At 40.0% G+C, this 12,282-nt stretch overlaps 1 protein-coding gene across 2 annotated transcripts in view; it reads right to left on the minus strand.

Annotated features, from left to right (window-relative positions):
• The window catches only part of naa25 (N-alpha-acetyltransferase 25, NatB auxiliary subunit), a 45,012-nt gene that overhangs the window by 27,943 nt on the left and 4,787 nt on the right, over positions 1 to 12,282 (minus strand). For both annotated transcript variants that reach the window (XM_022229918.2, XM_022229917.2), the window contains exons 2-4: positions 10,295 to 10,380; positions 8,132 to 8,270; positions 6,927 to 7,045 (exon numbers count right to left, since the gene is read on the minus strand). In XM_022229918.2, the coding sequence (XP_022085610.2) occupies positions 6,927 to 7,045; positions 8,132 to 8,270; positions 10,295 to 10,380 (344 nt within the window). The remainder of the gene's footprint in view (positions 1 to 6,926; positions 7,046 to 8,131; positions 8,271 to 10,294; positions 10,381 to 12,282) is intronic.

Consider the following 12,282-nt stretch of genomic DNA (forward strand, 5'->3'; position numbering starts at 1 on the left):
TTATTAAACTTTCCATGTTTTAAGCTACAGACACCGATGCTCTAGTGGAAGACGCCATTAATGCAGCATGGCACCACGTCCTGAATTGTCATGATGTTGACGAGGCATGGTCTCTTTGGCACTTGCTGCTTATGGGCGTTATCAACTTCCACACGCCAATTAAAACATAACATAATCGAGGTACCTCTGTACAATGGCTTGATGGTGAAATTCTCCAGCTAATGCGACAAAGAGATCGCGTACACAAAATTGCTAAATGTTCAGGATCACAAACTGACTGGGATGGCTATAAAAAGCACGAAGGAAAGTGAATACCTCACATTAGCTAAAGAAGAAACAAAAAACAATTCATCTATGCTATGGTTTAAGGAGGTTCTTCCAAAGAAATAAAATAGTCTTCCAAGTTCTATCGTCTCCTTGAGAGGGGAAAATATTGATAATCCCACTGACATCGCTGATACATTGAACGAATACTTTTCTACAATCGGAAACGTATAGCTGGTCATGGCACTTCATGCGAGCTCAGAAAGGACACTGGTCCTATTAGTGATTCTTTTGATAATGAATGCCTAAAATCACAGAAGAGTTTGTCAGAGAGCAAATATCATCAATGTCAGCTGGGAAAACAACGGGTCTGGATGGAATAAGTGTTAGAATGATTACAATGGCTTCTCCATACATTTCCAAAAGCTCCCATGTAATTCATTTCTTTAATCTTTCTACAGACTGCAAGATTTCCAAAAGACTGGAAAATGCCTTGGTCACACCAGTCCACCAAGGAGGAGATACATGTAAATGCAGTACAAGTAACTATCGACCCACCTCTATGCCGCCAACTGTCTCTAAATATTGGAGAGATGGGTACACTCAACACTTTATGCATACCTTGATGTAAATAATCTGATACCAAGTTGCCAGTCAGGATATAGAACCCCACACTCAACTGATAGTACCCTGCATGATTTCACGAATACGTGTTTCCAGGCTATGGAGAGCGGAGAAGATACAGGTAGTGTGTTCATACATGTCGATCTTAGTAAAGCATTTGATCGTGTTAACCATGAAATTCTTCTTGACAAACTTAAGGGGCTAAAAATGTTGATTTCCTTAATCAGTTGGTTTAAATCATACCTGAGTGGTCGCAGCCAGTCTGTAAATATCGAAGGCAATGTATCAAAAGTTATGCCACTAAACATTGGTGTCCCACAGGGGTCCATCTTAGGTCCGCTTCTATTTATTATTTACATTAATGATTGATCATCTTGTATGCCACCGAACTGTGACTTGTTCATTTATGTAGATGACTCTACTCTGATGTATAGTTCCTCTAGAATTAATGAAATAGAAAGGAATCTTAATGCAGCTGTGGACAAAATCCATAATTGGTGCGTAAAAAATAAACTTAGACTAAATGTAAACAAAACAATATGCACACTTATCGGTAGAAGGCAAAAAGGCTCTAATGCACACCTGAACGTTTACATTGCCGATAGTCTTATTGTCCAAGAAAAGAGCTGTAAATGCTTGGGAGTTATAATGGATGAAACACTAAGTTGCAGTCCACATGTGGAATATGTCCACCAAACTAGGCATGTTAAACAGGATCTGTGATCATATTACACAAAGCAGTTTACAAACACTCTTCATGCATCTCGTTATGCCAATTTTGGAATATTGCTGTACTGCATGGGGAGGAAGGTACACATCGCATGACACAATTCTCAACAAATATTTCCAAAGAGCTGCAAGGCTTCTCCTTAAGCGTACCCCTCATCCCTTCAGCAGAGTTATTTCCTACACATAAACTGGGTTCCATTTTCTGACCCAGTCCAATCTAAAAAGGCTATTCTTGTTTTTGAATGTCTAAACAAAATGACCCCGCAGTATACATGTACTTTATAACGAATCTCTTTACTACAGTCACACAAAATCGTGAAACAAGGTTGTCAATTAAGCAACACACTAAAAGTCCCCTTTAGCCAAAAGGAATGCTACGCGCAAGGTTTTGCTGTGAGTGGTACAACAATATGGAATAATCTACCTGAACAACCTTGAATGATAGAGTCCTTAGCAACTTTCAAATTAGAACTATTCAATTAACCGGCGAAAACTGAGTTTAATCATAAGCTAATCTGCGGAGTCATAATGCCAACATACCACGAAGTATACTGGAGCCAGATGGGAATTCTCCCGTTCTTCCCAATGGGTTTCTTCATTTTGTTAACATGATCAGCAACTCAGTTTGTTTTACAATGTACAACATGAGTAAATTAGTTTTTTTTTTACCAGTGTCATGTTCATTGCTTATTCTGTGATGTACATATATGTTTAAACTATTTTATTTTGTACACGTGTTAATCTTGTGATGTGAGTTTACCGTTCCTTAATAGTCTGTAATATGCAGGGCCCCAATGGAAACCAGTTTGCAACTGTTTGGGCATACCCTGGGTAAAGAACTGGAATTCATAAATTCCACATCCAACGACAAGAAAATTACAAGAGCATTTGACTGCACTACACAAACACAAAGTTACACTTTAAAACCTTGTCACAGGGGACGCAAAAACTGATTTAAAACCAATCTTGGAGCGTGACATATGAATTACGGTAAGATTTATGAACCTTTCTCATCTCACTTTGGGATTTGCTAGTGTGACTGAAAAAAACTGGTGGGGGGACGGAAATAAACTTCGGATAGATGGCAAATTAATTGTGGTTTGCTAAATGCAATTCATCTACCTGACAGATAGGATAAATGGACTCAAAAATGATTACTTCCACTGAGGAAACACTGAACCCAAAATTCGGAACTTCTTTATGAAGACATCTGAAAACAGGCAGTCAGTCTGTTGTAGTGGTCAGCTCTGGTGAGCTGGTTCTAATCCATTTGTTACATTATGTTGATTAGGCTGCCCTTAGAGGTCTGTCCCCGGGATCTCCTTACATTTCCAGCTTTGCCAAATTTTTGTCACCCCTGACTTTGGATTTTTTTTTATCTGAAGCTAAAATATGGCAAATACAATACCTCAACCTCCTTGCTTGACCATAGTAATAACAAATACACTTCTATTTCAACTTTAAGGTTTAATAAAACTCCTCTTTATTCATGAATTACAAACAACACTACTGTGGTTGGCAACAGCATGGCCAATTTTCACTTGTGCAGGGACTTCCATTTTTTTGATGAAAATCACTACTTTTCTGATACTGAAAGTCAAACGTGATTGAGGAGCTAAATTCAATTTACCATCTAGGCACATGATTTGACTCCTTTTAGTTTTGACGGATTCGGAACTTCTCACACCTAAATTAATTGTGGTTGTGGGAAAAATATTTTGTCAAGTTTCAACTTCCTAACAAGAAATTAAATTTCATCCGGTTTAAGATTTCAGAAGCAATCCATTCTCAGATAAAAATTACCTACGATGTCTTTCATCATCTTTCTGATATATGTGGGTGTTTGAAGGATTAGGATTAATACCATTTTTGACTCTAACTTTTCCCTCCATGAATCTGTAATGCGCAGCGAATGTAGTTTTCAGAGACAAGTGGTAAAAGAAATCATGAAATTGATTTTTTTCCCCCAAACTATGAAGGGTTTCCACTCCGCTGTTACACAGATGCTCACATTTCCATAGAGGTGGTACAGAGACAAACAGCTCTTGCAGAAAGATTAATGGAGTGATTAAAACTGTATTGCGTAGGACAAACACAAAGCTAAACATATGAAACATCACACGCTGCCGCACCTCAAATGATGTGATTAGTACGGCTTATCGTCATCCATCATCTTTTCAAGTGTGGCGTGATAGTGTGATTGGTGTTGATTATGCCATTCTCAAATTTGTACAAATGCAAGAATTTATCATACATTTGGGAATCAGCGCTATCATATAAGTCGGGTGATGATGATAAACATGGGTTGGGAAATGCAGCGGAAAGCATCCTTTGAAAGAATTAATCACTTAGCCACGGGCTTTTGAGTTCCTGAAAGAAACCAGGCTGGATTCAATGAAACAGGATAAGTTGCAACTTTGCAAATGCAAAGTGAAAATGTCAGTGGCCTTAGTACAGGGACTGTCATGACTGTGGAGGTTCTGCATGGTCAAATCAAAGGAAGGAAGTTTGGCAAATCGGCATCCCAACTGTGAAAGGCCATGACAAGATTCAATAATGAAACTCTGATCCGAACAAACACATAATAGCACCCAAATTTACGGCAAATGTACAACGTAGTAAACAAGTGGACAGTCAAAAATTTTCTTCCAATCAAAAACAAGTTCAGGCACACGGGTAATTTCATTTGCACAGATGTTGGTGCATACACAACAGCAAGACGAAGTGCTACTTAAACCCTTTGAGATTTTGTAATTCCTTCTGAACAAGAACTTTCCGTTGAATACTGCTGATGCTGGCTCTGCTGTTGCAGGCATGTAGTTCAACCAAAAACTCAGGAAATCTTGAACTGCCTTACTGTCAAGTGAGGAAACCAGTTTAAACCATAATATGGCAATTCGGGATTGTACGCAAGGCAGGCAGAAATGGAAAGGAGTGGTAAACATGGCCCAACACTGGCCTAAGAAGAGGAATCCTTTGCCACGTTTCTTGGTACCCAACTCACAAAAGAATAATCACAAAAAAGCAGTGAAAACAGGGAATAACTGAATAAATGCACAAAGCTACACTTACATATCCAATTTTTGAGTTATACTAAGTCACACTTTCCTGGAAGTACACGTGGAAACTTCTAAAATGGATATACTGGTCATATAGAATCCGGGTACGTACATACGTATGAATCCATAGGTACATACTGTACAAGTAGCATAAACCTCACTTTTCCAAGTTTTGACATTCAAACATTTGGTGAATTTTAAGTCTCCCCCAGCTGGTTATAACAAATTTATGCTTTTGGAGCAGAAGGTTAAAATATAAGGTCATGACAGATGGATGATTGGATTCGAAGAGGTAGCCATTCAAGAGTTACACTGTCCTAAAACATCAAAATCTTTTGGACATTCCCTAAATCTTGAGGTTTATTCATTCCTGGTAAGCTTTAATAATCAATTTTTTCTTGACAATATCCTGCCGAGGAGCCTGGTTTCGGGTACCGGTACCTTGGGTTTGTACATAGAGCCGGTTGCCCGAAATCCAACAAAAGAGCTGTGGGTCTTAGGCCATACTCGATACGAAAGATAGAGCTGCCGGGAATTGCATTTTCATTCAACATTTTTTCAGTTGTCAATAGGGGAGGAAATCCATCATTGTTTTGAAAGATTATACCACTGTTTGTGGCATTCAGTGCGGGCGAATAACCATTGGGGACAAAAACGCTCCAGCACTCCAGTGATGAGTGATACATTACCACTGCACGCTAATCTGACCATATTGAAAAGACGCTAGCAGTGCACAGAATAAAAGAAACTTATGTAACTCCACACAATCTGGGCTTTTTGAAAGGCGGCAGGCCTGGCTGAAATACTCTGGCATCAATAGATGTTGTCTGTCAGATTAGAGTAGCCACCAGACAGTCACTCCATGGTGTTTAGGCATTCAGGAAAGCACAGAGAAGAATTTTTGAAGATTTTTGAAAACCAAAGATATTGAAAAATCGCTCGTATGTAGGCACTGCATTTTTAAAAGCATCCGGCAGGGAATGGTTAATATGGTATTCTATAAATTAGGGGTCCAATTTTTTTGTGTCCCTGTCACATCTGACATATGACATTTGTAAGTTCTAATTTTCAAGAGTGATGAATTAATGCAAATAACCTGCCAAATAAATAGTTATACTTTGAAATCCATTCCGGTGATATTTCTATGTCAAAGGTCAGGTGGGACACACAAGTCGAGTTTGGGCGGCCTGCTCTTGACACAGGGTTTCTTGCTCTCGCGCTCGAACGGTTGGAACATGACTCTAGAACACTGTTCTCGGAACAGGATCACACACCACCTCCTCGTCAGGGTTTTACAGAAACACACGGAAAAACTCTTTATATACTTTTTATTTTTAAACAGCTGCAAAAAGTAGAGATATGGCTTCCAAAGCCATAGACAATGGGAAGTTTTGCAAAATTAACATAAATTATTTTCCATAACACAGAAGTGAATGTTCCTGTTTAAACTGGCAAAAAATTCAGCCCAATTATCCAATCATTAACTCTCGAATAATGTACATGAACGCCGCCATGTTGCTTGTCACTGATTACCAGCGATAACCAATTGTACGTTCCCGGTGTTAGAGCGGCTGACCAAAGAACAACAAATCAAGCTGTTTGGGAACATACGAGAACAAGCCGCCGAACTCAGCCACAAGAATGACTCAACAGATTTATTCAGTGTAACACTGCAATGATTTAAAGAATTTAATCAGATGAAAACTGATCAACATTTTGAAGGTACATGGACATTTATCTTACAGGGTTGTGCATAAAATGTGTCCCATCATGTACTGTGCATGTTGAAAAGGTTTATTGGCCCGACAGATTGGTGGCCCTGATGACCTCAGTTACAGGACTCAGTGGACTCCTCACAAGTAGGGGCAGGGGTCAAGACAAGGGTCACATCAGCCATTGAACATACACACCTAGGGCCTGTTTGTTTCACATGGCTAAGTGATCCTAACAATGGTTTGCTCCATGAATTACGTGGGTTCTGGTATCGGTGAACCAACGTCGGATCATCGATCGTGATCCGGATCTGCTCGAATCAAACAGGACCTTACATGTAGCAGTGTTGCAGTTGAGGCAGTTGAAGCAGTCTTGAGACCAGTTACAAGACCAGTCACAACAAACAGGAGGAACGAGTACAAAGGAAAGCTTTTGTCGCTGTTTAGTTGAACGGCTTGTGACTTAGTCTTGTGATGGTCTTTAAGGGGTCACAACTTCAAGAGGGGCATATATACAAAAACAATAAATTTCAGTCACCTGTTGCTGTCGTTTGTAATCACCGACTCTGACTAGAGCCATGAACAAGTGGGTGTGGAACTCCTCATTGGTGGGGTTGCTCTTCAGCGCTGTAGTATACAACTGAATTATCTGTTCCGCTGTCAGAAGTGATACATGGAAACAAACACAGTTTCGAGTTAACATTTCTCCATGGATGGGCACATTCGGCATGGTAGTGTAGTTGTGACATATTGCAGAGTCAAAAGAGAGTTGGGACAAGTTCAGATTAGAAACCGTCTTGGTTCCAGCTTGAACTAGTAGTTTATCACACAAGAACTAACTCACTGTCCAACAAAAAGGCCTTTCCATGTGGTTGTTCTCCATGTCATTTCAAAGCATTATCATCTGCAGCTATTTTCCAATCAATGCTACATGTAGGCACAACCACCTACCATTTTAGAAACAAAACGGCATCACATGCTGGGTAATACACAACTTCATGCCACAAGTCAAGTCCACGTCTCATGTATATTTCCTACATGATAGTGCAGTTACATGTAAGTGCATGTCCCTGCTGAGTTTCTTGAAAAATGAGGGTGCCAAAAAGCAAAGTTACACTTTTCCCTTTCAGAACATCAATAAATGCAAGTGAAACCGGTCCGGCTGATGTTTTGATACGAAAGAGCCCTGTGGGTAAACACTGGATGTAAAAAATGTTCAGATATCAATAATTTTCCAAGTTACTCAATGTCTTGATGTCAAGCTATCAAACTGTGAGGAACTAAGAGTAATCTGGACTGGGTTACAGTAGGGCTAGGTTCATTCAAATATTTAACCTCCCATTCAATTGAGTATTCAAATATTCGGCAGTAAAAATTCCCACAAAAGCAGAAATAAAATGTACATGTACTGCACATGTGTTCAAAACCTGAAAAAAGAAGACCAAATGCAAAGTAAATATGCGGCCTTCTTGTAGAGCATGTGCACATTCATTCTTTACGTTTACTTGCAACATAATGAAATATTCTTTTTAGAATGTGATTTTGTAATTAATATAATTGGATTTTTCCCTTTTACATATTACCGATTTTGGTCCCCCTATATTCAATTTCAAAAACGAATATTTGTACATTTGATAATCAATCAAAAGCCAAATATACATGGACTTGGTAAATCCCTAGATTACAGGATTCCATTCGTGTACAAAGACGAGATGGTAAGATGCAAGGTTCTTGGCAGCTCACGTTTTTGCATTTCCCGGAAGCAGATGGACAGGGCCTGCAGTGTCGGCTCATCCACCGGTTTGGTGGCCATCACGTCTTGGGTGAGGCCCAGACTTTCGTTGCGTTTGCCAATCCTCAGGAGTGCAAGTGCTTTCAATACCTATGAAGTGGAAAACATTTTTTTCAACTGAGTGACCCCTAAAAATCTGATGTTTGGCAAATTAGGACACCCACAATCCACAGGGGTATTAAACTGATCTCTCTCAAAGTGCAAGTTTTCCCTTTGCAATCTTGCATGAGATACCCTGTACATGTCACTGGCATACTGAATTCGTCAAATCCGTGACATTGCATGCTTTGCCAAGGTTTGAGGTACATGTATAACTCAAAGTGACTTGTATGAGATATTAACATACTTTTTGGAATATAGGCCATGCAGAATATGAGCAGCATCATGCAAAAATCTGCAAATTAAGAGTTAAAGTCAACATATTATCCACACCGCAGTGCCGATGATGTCCAACGACTCTCTTCACATAATGTTGGCAAACATCTTTGTTTAAAAATTTCTAAAGCACTTTGTTAAAGGCCTTCATGATGCAGGCTTTGAACCTTTGTGAACAAGTTCTGTACCATGAAATTTCCTCTGAAATTCAAACATGTCAGCTTCCAGAAATTGGGCAAAAATTGTGCTGAGTGTCCCTAAGTTAGCGCACTTGAAAAAATCTCAGAAAATGCCACAAAACATTTCAAAAGTTCATTAAAATTGATAAGTTTTAGTACATTTTTATAACCTTCAATCACAAAATAAATATTATTTTGGAGTGCATTTCAAACGAGTTCATAGTCCACTTTTGAAAAAAAAAATTAGAAAATCAGGCCAAAATGAAATTTTATCAGAACTTTGTAGTGGGTGGGTGAAATTGACATTTTATGAATCAGAATATTGGGAGTTCAATTACATTTTACGTTTTGTTCCAATAAATACTTACGTTAGAGGCTAACAATTCAAAGTGCCCCACATTACCGGTCCACTCCACTTTAGGGTGAGCAATATTCAAGCAAGTGTAAGCAGCACACGAACGAAGGTCGCCATTAAACCTGAACTTTACTAAGTCCTCGAAATTATCGACTTTGGCAAGTTGAATGAGGGTCCTGGCTGGGAGGGCTGTGCAGCAGTTCTTTTTGTCTTTTTCAACAGTCACCAATTTCCCAGTGAAATAATACACAGCACGGATTACACAACGATAAAGACGATTTTTAAGGTGTAAATGGTACTTACAGTACATTTACAAGTCAATTCAGTCCCTCTAGACGGGTTTTCTTTATTTCCAACACATGAGTAGAGCAAACGGCAACCAACGAAACTTAACTGCCAGATGAGCTTTGGAGTTCTTCATGGTGAAGGTGGCACGTTAGGTATTAAGATTTACAGAAGCATCATGCAAGGATATCTCTGACATGTGGTTCCAAAAAGAACCTGAGGGTACTCAATATTTTGGAAAGTATGCTCTGTCTGTCGTCGGGCGAATGCAGAGGTTGCAATGATGAAGCTGCTTATATTACGTCTGGAGGCGGTGAGGTGTGAAGAGGATGTTCTTAGGATCTAGCCAGGGGCACTCAAGAAGAACATACAAGTAAATGATCTGCTGGCATTCCATGTTCTAGTCTCCTGGGGACAGAGAGAGCATACTGTCTGAAATGTTAAGCATCCTCCAGCTGTTTTCAGAACCGCACATGCTCAGAAGAGATATCCTTGCATGGTGTGACCGCCATCCGCCAAAAACTTGAAAACATGACGGCCTTGTCCACGGTGTCCCCTGAGCGCCATGCCGCTTGCACACGTGGCATGGCCAGCCAGGCGGCTGGCCAGCGGCCCGGGCTAGGCTGTGCTGAGGCACGGTGCGGTGTCTGTGACAGATTTCATTCTTCAAATGTCGCCGCATAAGCCGCCTGGAGTATAAGCAGCACGGACATTACTCAGCTTGAGAATCAACGTATAAGCAGCGGCCTATCTTCCGAAAATTACAGTACTAATGGCTGGTGAACTCTGTGAAAATAGGCCTTACATGTACAGTAAGTCCCCAAAGCCAGTTTTGAGTTAAAAGCCTCCCAAGTGGCTCTGGGTACTTCTGACTGATTTTCACAAGGTGGTCACAAATGCACAGACAACTTCTTGCCTACCTTGGCACACTGGAGATCTTTGTGTTTTTTCAGGACTTTATCTGCCATCTGTATGGCTGTCTTGTAGTTACCATTGTCCAGATTATCTGTAGTGTAACAAACAAATCCCAAAGGTGGGGTGTTACAAACACATGTACATGTATGATTGAGACTAACATGAGTGAGGATGCTATGCCCTAATCATAGTGAGCCCCGACTGAAGTACGGACTGTAGAAAGGCAGTTTTTGCTGCAAATATTTTAACCTTCTCCAAGTATTTACAGCTCACACTAGGTAGAATTCATAAATAATACAATGCAACTAAAAACTAGATTCTGCAAGCACGACTTGCTAATATAATGGAATGAAATGATAATCGATGGATGGGACTTTAATGTAACTTACATGTTCCATAATACACTGAAGTATCCACTTCCAAAATAACAGCCACTCCACTTACTGGGAGAATCAATTTTAAAAAATTTAAACATCAGACACACTGTACGACAGGACTGTCATAGGTGGTCCCGCAATACATGTAGGAATGACTCACAAGACAGAGCGTCATCAAGAGGTTGCCAAAGAGAGGCCATGAATGATTTCGTGAGAACTACAGGTAGCTGAGTGCGTCTAGCCCTTGCTGCGCCAAGGTTGGCTCTGGCCAGTCTGGTCTTAAAATCGTGATGACATATCAGGAGATGTATACAAGACAACACAAAACTGCATCTGTCGCGATGCTAAACGTGCTCCACTAATAAGGAATATTTAATCTGATTTGTGTCTATTTTACAGAGCTAACCAAAAGTTTTAACAAAACTCTTGTGGTAAGTTTAATGTAAAAAATCATCAATTTTTTGGCTAGATCCACAAAGTATGCAGTGTTATTGTTAAGCTTGCTTAAGACCAACATCCATACACAACACAAGGCCAGTTGAAGTTCTCATATACTGTGATAAATACAGTGGAACGTCGCTACAACGAACACGACGGGGTCCACGCTAAATTTCGGTACAGCGGTTGTTCGGTTTAGCGAAATTAACTGCCGAAAATTTCGTTGCCATGTTGAATAGCCCCCTCTCTTGTCTAACTGAAGTCTACCCTCTTATGATACTATGATTTGCTGTTTTCATGATGTTTTGCCGTTGCACTCACTTTTGAGGTTTCCAGAAATTTTAAATTATTTTTATTTTTATTAAATCTTGAGTTACAAAATTGATATTTAGTTTATCCTAAAAGTCGTGAAGCTACCACTCAGGATCGATCTCTGAGGCATGCTGTGTCAAATCTCGGTTGATTTGCAACTGCTTAATATTCGGTATACGTAGGTTTTGTGCACAAAAAAAGGGAGCCAAAGACAATGTTTGGTACAGCCGAATGTTCGGTATAGCGACACTCCACTGTACATGTACATGCAAACTCATCACAAGATTTCTGTTTTCATCCAATTTTTTTTACGATTGGCTGGGTAAAAAATCCCCCAAATTATTTCTGCCATGTTAAGAGGTGTTTTTGCAAACAACAATAGGCCCTACATGTAGGCCCGCCAATGTCTTGTGGACTAGTCGTCTTCTTTTTTTTCACAACTTTACCATGTTTACAAGTGGGTAGACCTACATGTATTCAAGTAAAATCTTCCCGTCTGGGGTTTGGCCTGCCTACATGTGAAATGGGTCAACTCCCACCTGGGTTAACTCATACCCCAGTCGATTTGTGCCCCAAAATATACACCGAAGTTAACTCGTACCCAGGTCAACTCACACCCCAGTTAACTCGTACCCAAGTCAACTTGCATTGCACCCGAGTTAACGTGTTACCAGGTTGGCTGGTACCCGAGTCAACTCGTACTCCCTAGGCCCAGTCAGCTGTGAATATGCAGAGCATAATTTGGGTTTAGACGGTCTCATTTATTCAACACAAACGTACATGTATGTACATGTATTTATACATCCTTTTATCAGTCGGATTTCGCTGAAAAATCCCACTGTGTTTAGGAAGGACATAAATGGCGT

Source organism: Acanthaster planci, linkage group LG09 (genome assembly GCF_054643075.1).
Source record: "Acanthaster planci isolate LZ-2023a linkage group LG09, COTS_SCS, whole genome shotgun sequence".
Classification (NCBI taxonomy): domain Eukaryota; kingdom Metazoa; phylum Echinodermata; class Asteroidea; order Valvatida; family Acanthasteridae; genus Acanthaster; species Acanthaster planci.